The following is a 25,279-nucleotide window of genomic DNA, read 5'->3' on the forward strand; positions in this document are numbered from 1 at the left end:
TGGAACCTTCTTCCCGCATGAGTTAGAATCTCCCTGGAATGTCCTCTTCCCTCTTAGGTTCCCTTTCTGACACCCCAGACCCGGACAAAGCCAAGAATAGCAGAGAAGCCCTAGTCAGAGTTTTTGGAGCTGTAGCTCTCTCTATTTCTCACCAGCTTAAGCCCTAACTTACAGAAATGTGTTTTGTACATTTCAGATCATGGCAAATATAATCAAGAAATGTTTGACAACTATGGAAGAGTTATCTTTTTCATCAATCACATTTCCCATGATTGGAACAGGAAATTTGAGTTTTCCCAAAGCTACTTTTGCTGAACTAATCCTTTCAGAAGTGTTCAAATTTAGTAGCAGTGCATGGCTGAAAACCTTACAAGAAGTTCACTTTCTGATACATCCAGGTGATAACGAAATCCATCAGGTACGGTTACGTATCTCGTCTGGTCATTCGGGCAAGTGAACCTAAGTGCAGTCAGATGTCTTTGTAGATCTATAAATAATAATGTTTTCACTTCCCTGTCCATAAGTGTTGGTTACTGATAGGGAGTTGTCGTAAGACTTATAACACTGAGAACTCATATAATCCTTCCCAGATAGTTTAGCAAGAGGCAAGATAATTTGTACTTAATAAATTCTTAGGAAAAAGCAGAAAGCTATTGGCATAAAATTGGCCAAGGCATTTTAACACTGACTGAATGAAAGCTAAGTCATGGCTTTATTTATAGGGAAAAGACCAACTGAGAGAAACCTCAAGAATTTAGGGTATTGTTGGTGTTGTTGTTTTTGGGCTAGAATATAGCCAGTCTATCCAAATCCAGGAGGGTCTTAAGCTAGAAACATCAGTAGAGTATTCAGTAGTAGAGAAGCAGTCAAAGCACAGTTAGTAAGTACTTAACCCCTGACACCTGACCTCGTAAGGTGACATTCCTTGAGATGCACTCCTTAGCTGATTGGCCCACTCTGAGTACCGAAATCTGTTTTTCACTCTTGACAAAGTTATATTGATTTTATATAAATTGTGCTTAGTTATAGCAAAAATGCAAGCAATATGAAAGTACAAAGAAGAAAGTTACCGCTAGGTTTGCATTTCAATTGTGCCATTTAAAGGTTGAGTGAGGCAACCTCTCTGAATCTCAGTTTTATCATGTGTAGAGTGAATATGACAATAATGCCTTTTCGAGTTGATGCGGGAATTAAGAGAAGATGTATTTGAAATGTTCTGCATGGTGTCTAGCATATAGCAAGCATCAAAACTGGTTGCAGAAGTAGTTATTATTATCTTTTCATTACCTGACTTTAAGGGCTATTGCTATAAACTACTAACATGAGTACTTTAAAAAGATATCAAATATAGTGTTCTTTTCTAAGGTCTTAGTTATTCTCAGGTATCTGAGATAGAATTGTGGGCTTTCCTTGAAATAAACTAAATCAGCACTGATATATACTGCGAAAATTCCTAGGTTGAACTGTAATCCTTTAATTAAAAAGTCTCTGGGTAAGTGGAAATCTAGGGAGAACTACTGTTCCTAAATGATGTTTGGTGATCAATGCTCCAAAGAATTGGATTAATATTTTTACAGAATATTGTTGTAGTCGGTAACTATATTTCTATTTCCAGGCATTTTTAGATGAATTCACTAAATGGTCAAGAGGAAATCCTGACAAGGACAGGATTCTCATGGCTGGAGATGGCCAAGGTCTGGCAAAGTTGTTCTGCTGAGGAAATTACTTCCCTCTGCTTCGTAGCTCTTCAGTGGTAGCTTACGGCCAACAGAAGGAGACAAAGCTAATTCACATGAGGAACAAATCAGTGATGGAGAGGGTATTACAGCATGTGTTAGAGCATGTTCTGTTGTCTGAGCACACAAAGAATAAATCACAGACACTATGCTACTGCACCCCAGCAAAGTCTAAGCCTAGGGTGGTTGTTGGTCCAGTGAGGCCAAAGAAAAGAGACACCAACTGGGACATAGCTTTACTGGGGAAACTTATGTACAGGGAGTCCGGGAGTGGCTGACGGGATAAAGGCTCTGCTGCTAGGATCTATATGCAGCAAGTTTTCATATCACAGCAACTTACCCTAGCAACTATCAGTGGCCCTTCCCCTCCTTGTGTGGCCAGCATTTCCAAGGAGATCAAGGCCTGACACTTGGACACTCTTCATTATAAGAGGACATTCAGGGTTGGCCAACCCCCGACAACCAGCCCCTGGCTTTGAACACTGAACAACATGCTCTTCTGCACATTCTGCCTGATGGGAATGTAGAGGGAGGACAGGATCTCTACATTTTCAAAATAGTGATTAACAGGGCCATTCAGGGGATGCTTGCACAAACCAGCTATCCAGCATGTACCATAAGGATACGAACCAAATCCCTGGTAATGAGGCCAGGGTTTCTAAGGTATGATAATTAAAGATAATTGAAGATGGAGGAACAAGACAGAGGCCAGGGGTGGGACCAGCGACCGCTCCGTGGCTTCCTTGATCATCCCTGTGTGCCGCTTCACCCGCGGCAAAATCCTCACACCAAGTGGGAGGCCTACCTGGGGCCGCTGCGGGCATAGTACGCTGAGGGGGATGCCCTGGATGTGCTGGCCTGAAGCACTGCTCTTGCCACGAGCACTTCCACGTGCTGTTGGCACACATGTATGTGATAAGAGGCCGTGCCCCTGGAGAAGTGAATGTGCTAGAGCCTGCCTTGCCTAGAGTTCATTCCACTGAGGTGTGGGTAGCTGGGAGCAGGACCTGCCCACAGCCTCCTGGGCCTGTGTCCTCCCACTCTGAAGGACTCATCCAGTAAAGGCCTTTGAAGAACCACACACACGCATACATAACTAAAATGCGTACGACACACTAAACTTCACTGATTGCTTTCGTATATTTTTTTAAAGTTTTCTTATGTTTATTTATTTATTTTGAGAGAGAGAGGAGTGGGGAGAGGGGCAGAGAGAGAGAGAGAGAGATTGAGAATCCCAAGCAGGTTCTGCGCTGTCAGCACAGAGCCAGATGTGGGGCTTGATCTCACAAACCGTGAGATCATGACCTGAGCTGAAATCAGGAGTCAAAGGCTTAGCCAACTCAGCCACCCGGTGCCCCTTCATATATATTATTTAATCTACACAATGGCTGCCTGGGCAGGTGGTTCTGTTGCCACTGTGTCATGTTGAAGGGGAGACCTGAAGAGCTTAAGGGATGAGTATAAATGGCGTAGCTAAGTTGTAAAGCCTCAGAGTGTAGAGTGGATGGTGATGTGCCAACACAGTCAAGGTAATTTCCTCCAAGCAGCCTCGATATGGCTACCCCAGGGAGATGTGAGGCAACAGGAAAAGCTCATGTTTGGAGATAGTGAGCTGTTGTGGAACATGAGACAAATGACCTAGCCACTGAGACCATTTCCATTTCTATAAAATGGTAATAAAAGGGGCGCCTGGGTGGCTCAGTCGGTTAGGCGTCCGACTTTGGCTCAGGTCATGATCTCGCGGTCCGTGAGTTCGAGCCCCACGTCGGGCTCTGTGCTGACCGCTCAGAGCCTGGAGCCTGTTTCAGATTCTGTGCCTCCCTCTCTCTGACCCTCCCCCGTTCATGCTCTGTCTCTCTCTGTCTCAAAAATAAATAAACGTTAAAAAAAAATTTTTTTAATGGTAATAAAAGAATCACTGGAGGTACACACTTTCAGTCACGAGATGAATAAATTCTTGAGACCGAATATGTAGCATGGGACTAAGGTTAATAATAATGTTTCATATTCTTTTTAAAAAAATTTTTTTTTAAGTTTATTTATTTTGAGAAACAGAGAGAGCAAGTGAGGGAGGGGCAGATAGGGAGAGAGAGAGAATCCCAAGCAGGCTCTGTGCTGACAGCATGGAGCCTGATGTAGGGCTTGGACTCATGAACAGTGAGATCATGACCTGAGACAAAATCAAGAGTTGGCCACTTAACAGGACGACCCAGGCGCCCCTAATGTTTCATATTTTTGAAGTTTACTAAGAGAGTAGATGTCAGGGGTTCTCACCTCTCCCGCATGCATGTGCACACATTCACTCACACACACAAAGTGTGAGGCGATGGGTATGTTACCAGCTCAGTTGGATAATCCTCTCACAATGTATGTGAATGTCAAAACGTCACATTGTACACATTAAATACTTACAATTTTTATTTGTCAATCATACTTCAAAAAAGCTGAAAAAAAGTCCCCAAGAGGTGTAGGGATGACACGAGGGAGCATTTTGCCCTCTATCCTTCCTCTTGCCTTTCTTATAAGGTTACAGCAACTTTTGCAGATTGGCAGATGGACCAATCAGATGTTTCTGCCTCATCCTATTTAACTCAGAAAATGATACTCCTACTGCTACAAAACATTATTTTCTAATTTCCTCAAAACAAACAAACAAACAAACAAACAACCCAACAGCTTAACAGGCTGGGAGGCATGTTACTGTTTGGGTTTATATAGGAGAAAGAAAGAGGACTGGGAAGAGAATAAGGCCCCATTCTTTTTGTTCTTTCTCCAGCCATTCTTTCATTTGCTTGCTTTCTTTTCAGGAATCTTCAAGACTGTCTCTGACCCTGGGTTCACAGCATATGAAATGAAAATTGGTGCAGTTACTTTCCAGATTGCTATTGGAGATATTACCAAAGAAAAGGCAGATGTGATTGTAAACTCAACAACAAGGACATTTAATCTGAAATCAGGTATTTTATTTAAGCAATGTAGTTGACTGTAACTATTAACATGACTCACGTCTGGGAGGGAAATTGTGGCTAATGTTGCCTCAGTAGATGGAGCATATAGCAGAACATAGGTAAGCCCTGGAATTAGAAAGACCTGGGTTTGAATCCCTACTATGCCTCTTACCATTGTGTGGCCTTGGAAATATCATTTAACCTCTCTGAGCCTCAGTTTCTCTGCCTGTCAGATGTTGATTTCCCACAGGAGGATGAGACAGGGTGTAACCATGTAAAGGTGAAGTGTAACTGACATGTCAGATTTAGTCTCTGTTAGCTCTCGTCCCCACTTTAGCCCTATCAAAATGCCACATTTCTAATTTAATAAGTTTAAGTTCTATTTTTATTTTCCATTTTTAAGAAAGTTTTATTTATTTTTTTAATTTTTTTTAATGTTTATTTCTGAGACAGAGAGAGACAGAGTGCAAACGGGGATGAGGGTATAGGGAGAGAGGGAGACACAGAATCTGAAACAGGCTTCAGGCTCTGAGCTGTCAGCACAGAGCCCGACGTGGGGCTTGAACTCACAAACTGTGAGATCATGACCTGAGCCAAAGTCAGATGCTTAACCGACTGAGCCACCCAGGTGCCCCTTTTATTTCCCTTTTTATGTAACTCAGTTGGCACTCATATCTCACCTCTTGTAACTCTTCCCTTCTCTATGTCACACTGATCCAGAAATGAAACTCAGCCTTTTCTTGATTTTTCCTGGAATATCTGACCAGCTCCATTGATGTAACACCTCTGAGCATGCCCTCTCCACGTCTATTTGTTTGTAACTTACATACATATAAACTTATGTTAATATATTTTTAATACAAAGCATTAAATTTGAGATTAAAAGGTAAGATAATACATAAATAGAAATAGAAGTTTAAACATTTCGAAACTGCAAAATATCATGGAACTTACTATGTGGAAGTGAACATGTATAATATCCATCCAATGTATTGGTCATTCAAAATGTAGACATAAAGAACATTCAGTTATGTGAAACATGGTAAATTGAACGTACACATTTGTTCCTGCTTCCTTGGAAAATTCTATTGAAGCAACAGTAAAGGAGGGGCGCCTGGGTGGCTCAGTAGGTTGAACGTCCGACTCTTGATTTTGGCTCAGGTCATGATCTCACAGTTCGTGGGACTGGACCCCATGTTGGGCTCTATGCTGACAGTGAGGAGCCTGCTTGGGACATTCTCTTTCTCTTTTCTCTCTCTCTCTCTCTCTCTCTCTCTCTCTCTCTCTCTCTATCTCTCTCTCTCTCAAAATAAATAAATAAACGTTAAAAAAAAGCATCAGTGAAGGAAATAAAAGGGCATAAACCCACAAGGAAAGGGAGAGTCAGAGGGAGACCAATAATGAACAAGAGACAACAATGTACTTTTAGAATATGAGAAGCAGGGTGGTGAAAGCTTAGCATCAGCAGGAGAGAATGGTAGACCCTAGAGACACAAGAGTTGGAGGCAGCAGGTACCTGGGAAGGCAGAAGACAAGTAAAGAGATGAAAACAGAATTGATGCAATTCTGGGGTGCCTGGGTGGCTCAGTCAGTTGGACGTCTGACTTCAGCTCAGGTCACGATCTCACGGTTTGTGGGTTTGAGCCCCGCATCGGGCTCGGTGCTAACAGCTCAGAACCTGGAGCCTGCTTCCGATTCTGTGTCTCCTTCTCTCTCTGTCCCTCCCCCACTTGTACTCTGTCTCTCTCTGTCTCTCAAAAATAAATAAATGTAAAAAAAAAAAGAAAAAAAAAGAATTGGTGCAGTTCTGTATGAGTAGCACTCACATCCTTCATTCTATCCTCCATCCGATGCACCAGTAACTTCCCTTGCTCTTCCTTGGCCAGAGATGGGAGGTTTATTCTCTGGAGAAACAGAACCAGAGAGATTCTGGACTTAGAGCAGGAAGCACAGGTGAGATGAAAGGGGGAGCTGGATAGTATTCAAGTGAAAGTTTCTGTACTGAACCGTGAGTGCCCAGCCCCTGTCCTTGTGGGGCTCCCAGAACAGCACACCGGCTTCTGCCCTCCAAGGCATGAGATCGGTGGAGCCTTCTGGGGAGAAACCGGCTGCCTTTAAGCCTAGTATTTACTGCCTGCTTACCTTACACTAAAGCCTACTAGTCAGCAAGCATCGTTTACATGTTCCTCCCAAACTCACTCTTAAACATGAATGGACTGGTGAAGATCATCTGACATTTGAAGAACACCTCCATTATTGCAAAGTCAGAGACCCACACATACTAAGAAAAAAGGAATTTTTAAAAAAGAGACAATTCATAATGCACACACAGAATCAAAGAGACACAGTAGATAGATAGAGGATAGAAGATAGATTGTTAAAATGATAAAATAACTGATAATTATTCAATGCTTTCTGTGTGCCAGATTCCAAGCTAAGCATTTTGTATGCATTGCCTCTTTTAATGTTCAAATAACCCTGTGAGGGAAGTACTGTGCTAGCCTCTGTATAATAGGTGAGAGAGTGACTAGTCACATATTAGCTGGTAAATGGTGGAGGCAACTCTACCAGTCTGTCAAAATGCATAGTCTGTGTTTTCAGCCATTCAACTCGGCTGTCATTAGTGGTGACCAAAGTGGTGAAGCCACAACCTTGACTGGAAGATTAACAGGCCTGAAGGCAGCTGCCTACCTGTGAAAAACAAAGCTAAACAAAACAAAAAATTAAAACCAAAAAGCTTATGCAAAATGCTCAGTTTTATTTTAGTTTTGAGATCCATGCTTCCCATTAGCATCAGAACTTTCATTTTTATATTTTTCAATTTTATAAGATAGTAAGGGTAGAATGCAAACAATTTCACATAACCGCAAAACTATCCCTGTACAAATGGAGCCTGTAAAGCTGCAGACACAGGAGACTGTCAGCTGTTGGGCAGCGCCATCATGCTGCAGCTCAGATTGTTTATTGATCAGCTACTGAATGAAGGTTGCTATTGAAAAGGTGGGTTTTTCTGTGGGGGGTATTCATGAATTACGCACCAAGGGGCGAGCTGAATAAAAGTCTAAGGTACAAAAGCTACAGTCTTGTATTGGATTTTAACTAATGCTTTTTACCACTAACATGTCTTATTTAGGGGTGTCAAAAGCAGTTTTGGAAGGTGCCGGACCAACTGTGGAAAGTGAATGTGCTGTACAAGGTATGGTCACATGTTACTTTTGGCTACAATCTACTGCAAATTAGAGGGCTGAGTACTCTAATAGGACCTACAGGAGGAGTGTTGAGTGCTTTGGAAAAAGGTCGATTCCCTGTGAGAGCAGATACAGGTGGTGTAACTGTGGCCGTGTGGAAGACGTCCTTTCTCCCACCATCTCACCTGTCTCTTCCTGACTATTAAAAAGAACTGGGTCCCAATGGTCCAGGATCAACCTTTTACTGAGGGCTCCTGGGCATGCCATCTAATCTGTCAGAGCTTTGTTTCTCTCATCTGTAAGATGACTCTACTAAGGAGGGGTATGGTAATGGCTGGCTCACACGTGGTTGTGAGGATCAGGACAATGAGTGTGAAAAGTTACGTAAACTGTAAGTGCTGTATAAATTATCTTTCAGTTTTCCCAACCCTGTTCTACTTCCTATAGCGCCACATCTACTTGCTGTGAAGAAATGTGGAGCCTGGGTGGGTCTGAGGTGTTTTCTGACCCCAACCAATTCTCCAATTCTAACACTATGTGCCTGTAGAGTTAGCATTGGATCCCTCAGAGTAAAGGGCTCAGTCCCGCAAGACTCCCCCGCTTCAGACACCAGTGCCAGTCCTAGGGGCTACCTGTACTTCTCACTCATCCTCTATAAATTCACGCATTCACAAAACCCCCTTCTCAGGTCTGGCAATACCCTAGAATGACTCATAGAACTCAAGAAAACACTATTTTTTTTTTTTTTTTTTTACATTTACCAGTTTATTATAAAGAATACAATTTAGGAACAGCCAAATGGAAGAGATGCAAAGGGGAAAGTATATGGGAAGGGAGGCAGAGCTTCCCTGCCCTCTCCAGATGCAGCACTCTCCCGGTACCCAGATGTGTTTACCAACCCGGAAATTCCCCAATCCTGTTTTTTCAGCAGTTTTTATGGAGGTTTCGTTATGTGGTTACAATTAATTAAATCATTGTGTTTTTGATGGAGGTCTGCAGAGGTCAGAGGGTGGGACTCTGACCATGGCTTGGTCTTTCTGAAGACCAGCCCCCATTCTGAAACTATCTAGCCTCACAACCCTCAAGAGTCGTCTCATTTGCTTACAAAAGACTTATTACTCAGGAGATTCCAAAGTGTTTGAGGAACTCTGAGCCAAGAACCATGAACAAAGATCAAATATTTGTATTTTGTTATACCACAGTGGGGAACCTGTAAGAGTGATGCTAAACTATTTATCCTTCAAAGTCAGGACTCATGTCTTGCCAAGGAGACTATCAGCTACGAGTGTGATTTTAAAAAGTCACAAGGTCTCATGTTTGACAAACAGTCCCACAACTGACTTGCTTTTGTGCCTCAAAGTTCTATCTTGATAGCTCTCCTCTGATTAAGACGTTTTCTCTGGAATGAATGTATTCCTGGAGAGGGGTTAGAGGAAGGGAATACTGACCACTAACATGAGGATGTTAGCAGGAATTTGTGGGTTGGAAAAGCTAGCTGTACCTTGGAAGGCAGAAGCAGAGAATGAAGCAGGGTATCGAACAAGCTGGAAACCGAGGCTGCCTGGGATGGGATAGCCATTGGGACATCCGAGGGGCAGCAGGGAGTGCCTGGGCAGGGTGGGGTGGGCCCACTCTCCTCCTCCTGTATTTGCCAGAGGCCCACCTTCCTCAGGTACTTACTCAGTGCCTTAAAACAAGCTCTGGTGATTTCCATGTGTTCAAGAGCTTTCAGGGTCGAGAGAGAGGGAGGAGTTTTCATCCATTCACACCTCCACACCAATGAATACATTGCTTTTGTCTCCTAGAAAAATTGATCTAGCTAAATGAGCACATAAATTGCTCTTCTGGACAGCAGCTTGGGGGTTAAGAGCTCTGGACACTGACTGCTTAGGTTCAAATCCCAGGCAACCTTTGCTAGGGACCTTACTTCTCTGAGCCTCTGTTTAATCTGTGAAATGGAGAAAACAGTACCTACCTGATAGCCTTGTTTTGAGGACTGAGTGGATTAATGCAGGTACAGTGCTTTTGAAAAGCACCCCAAATATCAACAATATAGTTGTTGAGTAAAAGAATCCTGCACACCAGTCAGAATGGCTAAAGTTAACAACTCAGGCAACAACAGATGTTGGCGAGAATGCAGAGAAAGGGGAACTCTTTTGCACTGCTGGTGGGAATACAAACTGGTGCAGCCACTCTGGAAACCAGTATGGAGGTTTCTCAAGAAATTAAAACTAGAACTACCCTATGACCCAGCAATTGCACTACTAAGTATTTATCCAAAGGAGACAGGTGTGCTGTTTTGAAGGGACACATGCACTTCAATATTTATAGCAGTGCTATCAACAATAGCCAAAGTATGGAAAGAGCCCAAATGTCCATCAATGGATGAATGGATAAAGAAGATGTGGTGTGTATATATATAAAATGGAGTATTACTCAGCAATCAGAAAAAAAAAGAAATTGCCATTTGCAACAATGTGGATGGAACTGGAGGTTATTATGTTAAGCGAAATTAGTCAGAAAAACACAAGTTTCATATGACTTCACACATATGAGGAATTTGAGATACTAAACAGATGAACATAAGGGAAGGGAAGCAAAAATAATATAAAACAGGGCTGGGGACAAAACATAAAAGACTCTTAAATACAGAGAACAAACTGAGGGTTGCTGGAGGGGTTGTGGGTGGGGGATGGGCTAAATGGGTAAGGGGCATTAGGGAAGACACTTGTTGGGATGAGCACTGGGCGTTATACACAGGGGATGAATCACTGGAATCTACGGGAAATCATTATTACACTGTATGTTAACTAACTTGGATGTAAATTTAAAACTAAAAATAAATTTAAAAAAATAATAATAAGGGCGGGGGGAGAATCCTGATTGTAAAGAAAATGAGCCTGTCACAGTCCCAGTGAGGGAAACTAGCTGGATGGAGGGAGGCTGGACTTGGTCAGGAATCGTCACGGCTTTTCTGAGTTCAGCTGTTTTCATTTCTCAGTGGTCATCGTGTTGCTTCCTGTAAGTAATGTGCTATGTGTTTCCTTCTTTCTTTTGTTCCAGCTGTACAGCCTCACAGAGATTTTATAATTACACAAGGTGGATACTTAATGTGCAAGATAATAATTCATGTTCTTGGGGAAAATGATGTCAGAAAAACGGTTTCCACTGTTCTGGAAGAGTGTGAGCAGAGGAAGTACACTTCTGTTTCCTTTCCAGCCATCGGAACAGGTTTGCAGCCTCTCATCACTCAGAGATTCTGAATAATCCAGATTCCTTTAGACTTAGGCTCACTGTTCATGAACTCCATGCTGAGTCCAGGCAGTGATAGTGATATTAAACCAGAGTAGGCAAACTTTCAGACCCTGAGGGCCATCTATGGGGCCTATGCCTCTCTCATTCATCTTTGTCCTTAATTGTATGTTCCCTAAGTATCTTTCCATGTTTGGTCCTTAACTTCATGGTTTTCTTATTGTTCATTTTTTTTTCCTTTGGGGGATTTATTTGTTCTTATTATATCAGTTGCCTTTTCTGCACTGACTCTCAGATCAGCATTTCTCCTTCTCCCAGACCTCCTCTGGGAGATTTCTGTTACTGGAAACTTTATATCAGAATCCAGATTCAACATCATCATCATCCCTTGCAAACAGCCACTTTTCTTGAGTTGCATCATTTCCTGGTTTCCTCCTGCAGGGGTGCCATGATGCCCCCAGCTGTTCTGTACCCTGCTTCTTTGTGCCCCCAGACCGCACAGTCAGCACATTCTACTAAATCTTCCAGGGGTTGTTCTGTTTCAGCCTTCCTGTTTATTTCCAAAGCCTTAATACCTCCCCCATTGGGTTTACAGCAGCATCTCTCACTGGCTCCTCATTGGCACATTCACTAGATTGCAATGCTCTTTCCCAGGCCCACTGCAAATTCCTAGGGATAAAATCAGTGAATAGGATGCAGTCGCCATCCTTTAAGCAACAAGTTCAGGTCTGTCCTGCTCACAGTTTTGAGGAACACTTTCCTCCCCCATCTCTATCATAGCATACAGTAATTTCTTCTCAGTTGAAGGTGATGCTAATGACCCACCCATGATTCATTCATGCCCAATTACACAGGTTACTTATTTAAAAAATTTTTAACATTTATTTATTTTTGAGAGAGAGAGAGAGAGGCAGAGAGCAAGGGAGACACAGAATCCTAGGCAGGCTCCAGGCTCTGAGCTGTCAGCACAGAGTCTGACGTGGGGCTTGGACTCATGGACTGTGAGATCATGACCTGAGCTGAAGTCGGAAGCTTAACTGACCCAGCCACCCAGGTGCCCCTACACAGGCTTTTTAAAATGGACTGAGAGGGCCCTAATAAAGCCATCACATGGCTATATGATTTAGTAAAGCTTCAGAAGTAAGGCATTTTAACCACTATGGGTTAGGATCACTGTTTCTTCCCACTTTGACTCCTCAGACTTTTCCTGGCACTGGGCATTGGAGAGGCTGCAAGCATTTTTGGAATATAGTTAAGGAAAGTTGACTTGAGAATATGATTTTCAACATTTTAAAATTTATACTTTATTGGGATTTCTTCTTTTTTAGTCTAAATATTCACTTATATGCATAATTTTATATTTTTATTTTGTTTTATTTTCCAAGATGTATAAGTTGCAAATCGTACAAAACCTGGACCCACCCCTGACTCCTAGTTTTCCCATCTTGCAGATAAGAACTTAAAGTATTAAAGCACAAAGTCATATAGCTAGTGAGCAGTGTAACTAGGTTCAAATCCAGGAAATCTGGTCTTTACATTGCAACCATTGCATTTTTTTTATGTTATGTGGGTTTTGTTACCATTTTGCTCTTCATTACTATATTCTTAGCTGCCACATCCTTATGTCTCTTAGCTATTACCTTCTATTATCATCTCAATTTTACAGATGAGCAAAGTGAAGTTTGGAGGTGTTGTGGGCTGAGTTATGTTCCCCTGGCCAAATTCATATGTTGAAGCCCTAACCTCTGTACCTCAGAATCTGACTGTATTTGGAGATAGGGTCTTTCAAGAGGTAATTAAGTTAAAGTGAGGTCATCAGGGTTCTCCTTCATCCAATACGACTCGTGTCCTTGTTAGGAGATTAGAGCACCCATAGGTACAGAGGGAAGACCACGTGAAGACATAGGGAGAAGACCACCATCTACAAGCCTCCGAGAGAAGCCTCAGAAGAAACCAATCTTTCCAGCACCTTGATATCAGACTTCTAGCCTCCAGAATTGTGAGAAAATAAATTTCTGTTGCTTAAGCCACCAGTCATGGCAATTTGTTATGGCATCCGTAGCAAACTAATGTAAGAGGGATCAAATGACTTCCACAAGATCACACAGCTAATCAGTGGAGAACCAGGGCATAAAGCCAGACCTTCTGCACCCAAATCACCTGTTCCTTTCTCTGTGCTTCCAAAGCCCTTTAGTCAGAGACCACCAGGAGCACGCACTGTAAAGAACCACACAGCATCTCACCAAGGGGTTGTTAAGGAATCATTGAGGGATGTGAGCTTGTGTTGGGTGACTTTCTGGCAGTCTAGGGTAAGTGGGGTTTTTCTCTGGATTGGATACTTGAAGGAAGCATAGTTCTATGACTGGGTGTCTTACCTGGAACAGGAGAAAGTGTGGCTGAAGCCATGATTATAAATGAGGCAGCACTTGCTCCTATTAGTCAAGATGGAGAGTGTTTGGCCATTTTTGTGATTTGGCTGGTGTTCGTGTTTTTATCTGTGGTCAGACATGATTATCCAGCGGTGGTTTTTGACTTGACTCATCACAGCCACAGAGTGGTTACATTTGATGCTGTTCTATGAAGTTGTTTGAGTTCAGCCAGAGAACGCCAACACCCAGCTATGAGCGCCAGATCTGTTCTGGCTGTTAGGGGCTGCGTTCTTTCTTGGCACCAAAAACTGCATCTGCCAAATATTATCACTTGACTAACACCAGCTAAAGCTTCTTTTTGTCATCTAAAAATTTTTTCTTTTTCAGGCAACGCCAGAAAAAACCCAGTCATAGTTGCTGATGACATGATCAGTGCTGTTGTAGACTTCGCCTGGAAACATTCCACCCCATCATTAAAAAAAGTTAAAGTTGTCATCTTTCTGTCTGAACTGCTAAATGTATTCTATGACAACATGAAAAAGAGAGAAAATTCTGCATCACCCGTCTTTCAGTCCACATTCTTCGAGACTGCATGTAAGATGTTCTTCTTTAAAAAGATCATGTGGTTCTCTCTCATATCACTTAGCAAATGTTTAGATATTGATGCTCAGTGTTTTATCAGTTTTAGGATTTTACAGACAGCCTCCTATAATATGTGGGGAAAGTGCACGAACTATGGAACGCAGCCTCCTGTCAGCTGATTGTTCTTCTGCGGGGCAAAATTACTCCTGGGGAAACAGGAATAGCAAAGGAACAGGAAGAGGATAGAAGTGAGAAAGCAGGAAGAGGAGGATAGGCTTTGAAAATCCTAGCTAGTTGTCTCATTATATACTTATTGATTAGTGTTAACTCTCAGTGTCCCTTGTAGCTGTGAACAAGTGGACCAATACTGGTTTATTGATTATCCACCACCAGACAAGTTAGCCTGAGAATAGAAGCAGATGCAAGAAGAGAGTGGTCAGGGTCATTTGGTTGTGCTACTTCATGAGCAGGCAGATTCCCAGCTGCTTCTCTGTAAGGTATGTGTGTATGCATTATGCTTAAGTATCTGTGTTGACCTGCCCCTCTGTCCCCCATTTTGTGGCTTCTGTACTGCCTAGAAAAACAGCCTCCTCTTGCGATCACTGTTTTTGTTTATTTGGAGCACTCACTCAAAGAGCACTGTGAGTTTCACTAGTGATGAAATGTACCTGTCATCAGGAGCCTCCCTAAACTGGAAATTGTTTTCTGACACGACCAGTAGGAATTTCAGTGCTCTCTACACCTATTTTCTTTTTTTTTTAATTTTTAAATGTTTATTTATTTTCGAGAGAGAGACAGAGCACTAGTGGGGGAGGGGCAGAGACAGAAAGGGAGACACAGAATCTGAAACAGGCTCCAGGCTCTGAGCTGTCAGCACAGATCCTAATGCGGGGCTCCAACTTGGGAACTGGAAACGGTGAGATCATGACTTGAGCCAAAGTCGGACACTTAACCGACTGAGCTGCCCAGGCACCCCTACACCTATTTTCTGACAACTGTTTTTCTCAATGTGCCTCCACATACAGCATATGTAAGAGTTACACACACACACACACACACACACACACATGCACTAAATAGAAATGAAAATAATAGTTGGATCTGTTAATACTCTTGTAATAGCAAATAATAGAAAATCCAATTTAAACTGGCTTATGCAAAAAAATGGAATGAATTGACTCACATGACTATAAAGTTGACTCATACCTGGCTTCAGGTCCAGTTTGATCCTGGTGCTCATATTATATAATCTAGACCCTGACTTTCTTCATCTCTCTCTCTCTCTTGTCAGCTGTGTTGTCTTTAGGCTTAGGTTTCACATGGTGAAAGATGGCTGCTAGCAGCTTCAGGCTCATATCCCTATATGGTCAGGTCCAATAGGAAAGAGTATATCCTGTGGCAATGTATACTTATCATCAGGAACATGATGCCTGGGAACAGAGGTGTTCACATATAGCTGAAATTCTGATTGAATCAACTTAGGTAATGATTGCAGCGAGGGAACTGGAATTACACTAATTAGCAATACAGAGTCTATATGCTCTATACTTGAACTGAAAGGGATCACTCTCCGAAGCAATGGGGAAGGGTTGTTCACCAAAAGAAATTCAGGATGCTTTTATCAGAAGAAGGGGAAAAGGCTGCTGGATAGTTAAAAATTATAATACCTACTAGAGTATCTAGGGATATATAAATTAACATGCCCCCCACTTTGGTCTTTGTAGAGGAAAATTTGTATTTAAATACAAGAGCAATAAGTCATTATCAGTAAAGTAAAAAATCAAGTGAAACTGGTTCATCCATTCCCTGCTTACACCGAGATTTTAAATTGACTTATGAAATTTACAAAATAGACACGAAAGTTAAAGGGACAAGCAAACAAAAGCTAACTAAAATGAGTAGACCAGTGACCCTATGGCACTTGGAGCAAAAACAAACAACAAAACTGCCTTACATAATCTTCGTTGTTAGATGAAAGTAATAATGCAGATAAAATGTCAGATAAAAGGAAGTTTGTTGGCAGACACCCAAACTTGAATTTTAATAAGAATTTATCACGTGGACTTCTTTAAAAAAGAATTTACAGAGGACAACTTTGAGTTGCATTTGAGCCGATGGTCCACAATTGCTTTTCCAATGCACATTAAAGCTTTGATTGATTCAGAGAGCTTTTACTGAGCACCAGCTGAATATCAGACACTAGAGACATGGACTTGAGAGTCGTGTAAGTAGGTGGGAGTTGAAGCCATTGAGTGTGGACTGGATTATCCATGGAGACTGTGAAGGTGGAGAGAGTAAAGGCTGAAAGCAGAGCCAGGATTCTTGGTGTATAATTCCACCTCCACCTGTGGAGAGGAAACTGAGGCAGGGTGCACAAGGAGAGGTGCAGGGGGGCATTTATCCCAAACATCAGGAATGGGAAAGTAGAGTGACATTTATCTTTTAAAAGAGATTTCTAGGAAAAGCACTTGGGAAAGTGACTGGTGCATGGTAAACACTTAAAGAAAAAGAGCCATCGTGTTATTTCCCATGAAGCACTGGGCTGCAAGTCAATAGAACACAATTCTGTTCCTTCTTTGGATGGAGGCCTTCCATGTAACAATGGATGTGTGAATATTCAGCCTTCCTGGGACTAGGTTTTCTCATCTCTAAATTGTCCAACCACAGTCATCTTTTGTCCACAGAGTAAGGTAGCACGGTTTGGTGTGGTTTAAGTGTGTGACTTAAGCTGTAGCTCTCCATAAGCTTTACTCCCCTTTAATATACCTCTGGGATGTAGGAAAGATCAAGATTAATTGTTTTTTTGAGAATAATAACCATGTTAATAAAGGACTTGGCATTTCCTAAAAGTGCTTTCACACCCTTCATTATGTTTTAAATTTGAAACAATCCCATGAGGTGATAGAGCAGATTGTATCAGTTCCATTTTGCAAAAGAGAGCATGAAAATTCACTCAGAAGTGGTATTACTTGTTCCATGTCTTATGGCTGGTCACAGGTTGAGGCTGATCAGGTCTTCTGATTCCAAGCACTGGTATTTTCTGCTCTGCAAACTCATGACATGAAAGAAGAGAGAGCCCAAAGAAAAACTTTATTTACTTCCCAGGCTTGCTTGCTGTATTCAGAGAAAAGAATGTAGCAGGTCCAAGAGGACTCTAAGACCTAGGACTAGACATGATGAGGCCAAAAGATCTGGAGGGAGTGGACAGTGGGAGAAAGGAAAGAATTTAATTTGCAGAAACAACACACTCTGCTGCTTAAGTAGTTAAAGCAGAATTTGAAAAGAGCTTCTAGATTAGGGTTTGATGTTTCCTTTTGTCATCAGAATTTCATTCCCTGGATGACTCGCTAAACAGGAAGTGAGTTCCTGGATTATTATATCTTTCACTAACAAGGAGCAAATTCTGGCTTTGTTTGTAAGGAGAAATCCTTTGGCCTTTATCTGTGGTATTGTGCCATTTTCTGGCATTTTATTCTCTACTACAGTCTGTCCATATTTCTATTCATCAAGCCATCTCAGCAACTTGGTGTGTAGCCTCAATGTGTTAGAAGTTTCCGGAAGCCATTGGAAAGCAAAGGAAAATTTTGAGCATCATCATCTCATATGAAAGCTTTCACTTAGAATTTCCACTATTTTCTTTATATAGTGCTTTCTCTATTTCGTGTAGAAGATAGGGTACAAAACAATGTGTTTTAAATAACTTTGGCAAGGTACATGTTTCAAAAGAAAAATAATAAAGGACCACGCTAAATAAACTGATAAATATGAAGACATCAATAAATCGGGTTTCATGTTTATAATCAGTTTCTTATGGAATTAATTGCACAGCGCTGTCTAGGAAAATTATAATTTCAAGCTATAGTGAACCTAAGTTTACCTAAATATTTTAGCTAGGCATTAATATATGTCATGTTAGCGTCAGAACCATTCATTTCATCTGTGTTTGACAAATTGAGGATGATAAAAGAAGCAACTATGAAATGTGTAGCTTTTTGTTTTGTTTTGTTTTTTCTCAAAGACCAGGATTAGATGAATGAGAAAAAAGAGCATAGGAAGTGCCCTGATTTTCAATGGTCCCTGGAAATGGATATCGTGTTTTCACCAAATGTTAACTTTCCAGATAATATTCCTGAACACTGGACTGACATGAATCAGCAGCTGTCCTGTGTGATCGAACTACAACCCGGACAGTCAGAATATGACATCGTAAAGGACAAGTTCTCTGAGACTTGTCTTTCCTACAAAATAGAGAAGGTAATATTGTGCCTAAAAAATTACTTCCTTCAAATATTGAAGAACTAACATCAAAGATATCTTTTTAAAATAACACTCTTCCTTCCTTTATGCCTTACTAGATTTATTTTAATTTGACTCACTCAAGCTCCTAGACTTCAAATGTCATGGTTCCTTCCTTAGCAGTAATGAAGAAGATTCCCAAAAGCGACATATATATGTTTGGATCCTTTCACTTAACAATTTACAAACAAACTCACTCAAACTGATTGAACAAGAAGAAATGTATTTGAAATTAATGGAAAGTCCAGAAGTAGGATGGTCTTTGGAACAGTTGAATCCAGTGACTCAGTGATGTCTTGGATCCAGTTTCTCTGGCTTTGTCACCTTCATCCAAAGGCTGGACTCCCTTCATAATTGTGGGATGGCTGCTGGTGGCAATCAGGGGGTCTCTATGTCCTCCATTCACATACCACAGAAGGGATACAGCCACTGGATAAGAGTCCCAGGCTTTGTGTTGAATGTACCACTACAGCTAGTCTGTGTTGGGAGAGTGCTATGTGCTGACTGGCTTATACCTGGGCTATCAGATGCCATCACTGTGTGATCCCATCATGAGATTATCCAGATTGGTTAAACCCAATTAGGCTGCACCCGGGAGCTGTAAGTGAGGCCATCTCCACCCAACCAGGAGTTGCTGTACAATGGGAATGAAGTGGAATGGATGTTCAGATTCTCACAACATCCACTATGCTGCATAAAAATTTTAGCCGGTACAGGAATTTATTAGGTCATTATCATACCATGTATGTCAGAGCAGGGTATGGAAATTGATATTTCCATCCTAGTCATTTAAAAATCTAGCTGCTACTTCCATACAACAGCGTACTTAACCATACTATAGCACTTAAGAAATTGTGCTTTCATAAGCTTTCACATGCCTGACTGCTCCATTAGACAGTGGGCTTCTTAAGGTAGGAGTTGCATTCCTCATACATCGCACGGTAGCTAGCATATTGTAGGACACAGTACCTACTAAATGAACTTAATTCCTGAGAAAGAAAGAGAATCAAAAGAGGGAGACTCTTGCAGAAAGGAGAGAATTTAAAGGAAGAGATGCTTCATCGATGTTAAAAGATGTTGAGAGTACAAGAACCTCGTTCAATTGTGTTTACCCAATATCTTCAACTTTCTTGGCTCTTATCCTTCTATCATATCCATTTTGAAACACCTCAGCTTTGGATTAATTCCATAGCCTACTTTCTCTCCTGCTGCCCCTGGATAAAATCATTATTAATTCATGGTCCCCAACCTCTGCAGCACTGTCCGGGTGCCTGAAATTTTTATTGCTTCCTCCGGTCAACTCCCTCACGCATTCTCCATTGCAAAATTTCAACACTCTCCTTGAGGTCTTCATCTGTCTCAAAAAAAACTTTCCCTCCTGCTTTTATTACTTGGCTTCTCCTCAACATCTGCTACAGGTTACCACTCCATTCTTCTTATTTATGTATTTGTTTTTAATTATTTACTGAAATTGAGGAATAACTGAAATATATTAATTTCAAGTATATAACATGATTTGATATTTGTATATATTGCAAAATGATTACTACAATAAGCCTAGTTACCATCCATCATTATACATAGTTATGAAAATTTTTTTTTCTTGTGATGAGGACTTTTCAGATCTACTCTCTTAGCAACTTTCAAATATGCAATTCAGTATTATTAACATAAACACCATTCTGAGCATTTCATCCCCATACTTATTTCTTTTATAACTAGAAATTTGTAAATTTTGGCCCTCTTCACTCATGTTGTCTACCCCCCCAGCCCCTGCCTCTGACAACCATCAATCTATTTTCTGTATCTGTGAGCTTTGGTTTGTTTTTTGTGGGTTTTGTTTGTTTTAGATTCCACATGTAAGTGAAACCATATGGTATTTGTCTTTCTCTGTCTGACTTATTTCACCTAGCATAATGCCCTCAAGGTCTATGGCAAGATTTCATGCTTTTTAATGGCTGAATAGTATTCCTATTCCTATAGTATGAATTCCTATAGTATGAATTCCTATAGTATGAATATAGGAATCCTATACTCCTATAGTATGAATATATATATATATATATATAGTATATTCCTATATATAGAATAGACATATATAATGGAATTATATATATAATAGAATTATATACATATATATAATTGAATTATATATATATAATGGAATGCTATTATGAAAAAAAATACATATATATATATATATATATATATATATATATATATATCACATCTTCATTATCCATTCATCTATCAATGGACACTTAGGTTGATCCCATATCTTGACTGTTGTGAATAATGCTGAAGTGAACATGGGGGTGCACTCGATTCTTCTTGAACTCTCTTCTTCTTTTGTTTCTAGAACATCATTCTTTCAGATTTCCTCCTCTCTCCCTAGACCTAGATTATCTGGATCCTTTTCTTATGCTTTCATACTCCATGTGTATTCTCCTAACCCATCCCTTATCACTCTGGGAGGTAGTGATTTTTTTTTTTCTTGTGTTTTTCCCCCACTAGACTGAGGGCAGAGATCCAACACAGTGCTTGATCCATAGCAGATGTTCAATAGATGATTACTGAATGTATGTTAATAAGTTCATTTTCTAGAAGGAAATAGAACTGTAGGGAATGATATTTTTAAAAAATTTTCAAGAAAGACAAAATTTCAAGGAGGGGATGATTTATGGTTTGAAATGTTATTGAAGGTCTAGAAAGAAATAGTCATTATATTAGGCAGTTATGAGGTAATTTGTGACCATAATCAGAGCAATACAAGAAAACTGTTACTGGAAGAAGCCAATGGAATGGGTTTAGAGATCAGAGGGAGTTAAGGAAATCATTACTTGACAAATTTTTGAGTAGGAATTTGAATGTTAGTAAATCTCCAGGAATTCCAGGTAAACATTTTTATGTAAGTTATAAGTTCTGTTATATAAAGTAGATAATAATCAGCACTATTACAAAGTATAGGTACTCTTAACCTAGCCTTTTTCTAAAGGTGGAAAGCTACCTATTCTCTGAATTTGCTGTTTATTTGCATTTTATTTTTCTTTTCCTTCTCATTTCCTTCCTCCAGTCCTCCTGCTTCTCTTCTTCTCCAAATTGCTTTTTAAAAAATCTACAACAAACACAATATACTGAGCTCTAAAGTCATTTTCAAAATGTTTTGCTTTTTTGTCATTTGCAGATAGAGAGGATACAGAATATATGGCTCTGGAAGAGCTACCAGATAAAGAAAAAGCATATGGACATCAAGAATGGCCATACAGATAATGAGAGAGTCCTATATCATGGGACAGCTGCAGACTCAGTGCCATATGTCAATCAGCATGGCTTTAATCGCAGTTATGCTGGGAAGAATGGTAAGGAAGTGAATAATCTGGCCAACCAGAATGAGGTGAATGATAGTTCTAGCGTTGACTATTCACACCCAAGCAGTGTAGAATCATGTATGGCAGCCATATTGTCATTGTCAGGATAAGGCTCATTGTGTGTCACCAGAAAGGAGGATGGCAACCTTCTGAGGATAGATGGAGTAAATTTTAGAAATGATGAAACGTGGTTTTGGTGGGCAAGAACTACATTAAAAAATTTTTGTGTCAGGTTTGGGCATGGTTCTACATACTGTGATAATTTTATGTTCTTAGAAAGGCTTTTGTGTTTCTCTTTACAGCTGCAGCCTATGGAAAGGGAACTTATTTTGCTATTGATGCCAGTTATTCTGCTAATGATAAGTACTCCAGACCAGACAGCAATGGGAGAAAGCATATTTATGTTGTGCGAGTACTTACAGGAGTCTACACACTTGGATATGCAGGATTAGTTACCCCTCCATCAAAGAACCCTCACAATCCCACAGATCTGTTTGACTCTGTCACAGACAATGTACAACATCCAAGCCTATTTGTGGTGTTCTCTGATAATCAGGCTTACCCAGAATATCTCATAACTTTTAGGTGTTGAAAAATAGGGGTTGTTTTTTTTTAATCTCAAAGAGATGATTTAGTCGTCTATTCATAAAAACAATTTATAGGGGTTTTGTCTTTGCCTTTGGCCTGTTTTTATAGATAAAAATCTGTCAGGTGCTAAAATGCTGAAAACAGCCTTTTAAAAATGCTCTATTGAAATTTGTAGCATACCTCTCTTCAGAGCACATTGATGGGTGGAAGCTAAGAAATGTAGATGACACAATTATAGCTACAGCTATTTACAGACAGCAAGTCTGTAGGAAAACAAAGAGCACATTACTTTTTTTCTAGCAGAGAAGACATAAGATGAATCACTTTAAAACCAAGCTGTTGTCCTTACAGAACATGTTAAGACATCAAACTGTGTTGAGCCCAACTGTACTATTAAATGAATAGGCTGCTGTTGTGCATCTGTAATAACTGTGAATTTTGCCTCCTTAAGAATACTTATTAGCAATAGCTCAGCTTTTAATGACAGAATCAAAGAGTATTACCTCAAATCTGTTGTGGAACAAATCAGGCAAAAATGTGTTGTACCAGTATCTAATGCTACATAACAAATTACTACAAAATTTAGTGGCTTTTTGGGTAAGGAATTCAGGCATGGCTTAGCTGGGTCATTCTAACTTAGGGTCTCTTGACTCAGGAAGTTGAGTCAAGATGTTGGCAGGGGATGCAGTCATCTGAAGGTTTGACTGGGGCTGGAAGATCTGCTTCTATGGTGAATCACTCAAATAGCTAGACAGCTTTTGCTGGTTGTTGGCAGGAGTCCTCTCCTCTCTAGACTGCTTGCAGCTGGCTTACTCTACAGTCAGCAATTCAGGAGAGAGAAAAGAAGAAGCCATGATATCTTTTATGATCTAGCCTCTGAAGTCATACTCCATGTTTTCTATAGTAACCTATTGGTTACATAGATCAGCTCATTCAGTGTAAGAGGCAATTACCCAAGGGTATGGATCCCAGTAGGGATCACTGGGGACCATCTTAGAGGCTGTATAAATGAGTGAATGACTAATACTTTGATAAAATGTTAGCAGTGAAAAGGACTCTAGAGGCCATCTAGGACCACTGTCCTCTCATCTTTCTCTCTCACCTTCTCCTACTCCCAGGGCCAAAAGTCCTTCAGCCTCTGCTTGACTGCTTCTAACACTCCACATCTTAAGGATATTCCATTTGAGACAGTTCTAATTATTGGAAAACTATTGTTTACATTGAATTGATATCTGTTCTTCTGAGTCTATTGCCTGCTAATCACTGTTCCACCTTCTGGAGGACGCAGTACATATCTCATTCTTTTTAAAGATGGTGGCCCTTCAGATTCATCTCTTCCTTCTATTGGAGTCAGGCAAATTCTTGAAATGTTTAGCAGCTTATTTATCCTGAAGCATCATTTTTTAAGAATTGAAGACTTTTAAGATGGGTTTATATCATAAATAAGCACATGCACATTAAAAAGAGTGATGTATAAAGAAAACAGCACTCTTCACCATACTCTATCACCCATAACTGCAACATTCAGAGGAAACCACTGCCAACGTTCTTATGCATTCCCTTCTAGTTTCTTCTACATCCACCTTCAACAAAGTCAAAATCACACTTTATTCAATTACTTAATTATACAATATTGCATCTACCTTTTTTTCATTTAACATTCTATTACTCTCATGTTATTAATTTTTACTATAAACATAATCTTAATCGCCAAGCTATTTCACTATATATTTTCCTTCTATGTATATATAATTATAAAGTCTTAAAATGTCATAGTCTTTCCTTATAGTTTAATAATCCAGTTTTTCTTTTGTAATATATCTGTATTATTTCCCCCATGTCATTAAATATCTTACATATAACTTTGATGATTGCATAGTATTTCATTGTATGTTTCTACATAAATGTCATGTCAAAGTAGGGTGCCCTATATTTCTAGAGAAACATATGGTTGGATTATGAGGTGCAAAGGACCATAATCTACCTTCAATGAGACACCACCTCCTGAACTTCTTGAGGGAAATAAAGACCTAGAGAACAAAGCAAGGTTAAATAACGCTCTGCTACTACGTGGGCCTTGGCTCCCAGCTCCAGTGTAGAATCCTAGTAAGCCGGGTTGAAACATGGAAGGACTCTTTTTACTTAGGTTAGGTGGTAGTACTGCAACTACATTGCAGTTGACTTGCAGTCTAAACTGCTGTCTTCTGTTTCCTCCAATATTCAAGGACTCCCCACTTGATTTTGCTATACTCCCACTTCACAAGAAGACATAGAAGTCTTGAATATAATACACCCATGCTATTAAAGTTGTGATCGTTTCTTGAGAAACAAAATATAAGCCAGTCAATTATTATATAGTTATTATATTTTTGAAACAGAGAGAGAAACCAAGTGTCAGCAGGGGAGGGGCAGAGAGAGAGAGGAACAGAATCCAAAGCAGGCTCCAGGCTCCAAGCTGTCAGCACAGAACCCGCAGTGGGGCTTGAACTCACGAACTGCGAGATCATAACCTGAGCCAAAGTCAGACGCTTAACCAACTGAGCCACCCAGGCTCAGACACCCCAATAATTATATAGGTATTATAAAGTCTACCTTCCATCAGTCTGAAGCCAAATCATGTTTTTCAACCTTTTATGTCTCTCTCCTTCCCAGTTGGCTTAACATTCTCTAAACATATGACTAGAATAGTCTCTACTTCTCTCTTAATAATGCACTGTTTCCAGTTAACCAAAATTGGAAGGCTTTAACTTTGCTAACTACTGATGAACTAGGTTTCTTTTCTATGGATTTCCAGAGTTCAGGCTGATGGTACCTGATTGATCTGAGACCAGAAAACCTAAACTACAATTGTGACTGGTAGTCAGATGGCTTTACTCTCCCATATATCTTCTCTCCTTTTCTCTGTTTACTTCTTTTAGCATCTTTCTCCTTCTCATTCCTTTCTTTTCCCTC

At 40.3% G+C, this 25,279-nt stretch overlaps 1 protein-coding gene across 1 annotated transcript; it reads left to right on the plus strand.

Annotated features, from left to right (window-relative positions):
- The first annotated feature begins 440 nt into the window (after nt 1-440).
- On the plus strand, nt 441-24,683 carry PARP15 (poly(ADP-ribose) polymerase family member 15). Its single transcript, XM_007099288.3, is given in 9 exon segments — nt 441-1,598; nt 1,601-1,694; nt 4,544-4,693; nt 7,818-7,880; nt 10,936-11,103; nt 13,881-14,087; nt 18,196-18,329; nt 21,556-21,730; nt 22,042-24,683. Coding segments are annotated over 9 exon segments (1,335 nt in total). The 5' UTR covers nt 441-1,544; the 3' UTR covers nt 22,332-24,683.
- Nucleotides 24,684-25,279: the final 596 nt, after the last annotated feature.

The sequence above is a fragment of the Panthera tigris genome, chromosome C2 (assembly GCF_018350195.1).
Source record: "Panthera tigris isolate Pti1 chromosome C2, P.tigris_Pti1_mat1.1, whole genome shotgun sequence".
In the NCBI taxonomy this organism is placed as follows: domain Eukaryota; kingdom Metazoa; phylum Chordata; class Mammalia; order Carnivora; family Felidae; genus Panthera; species Panthera tigris.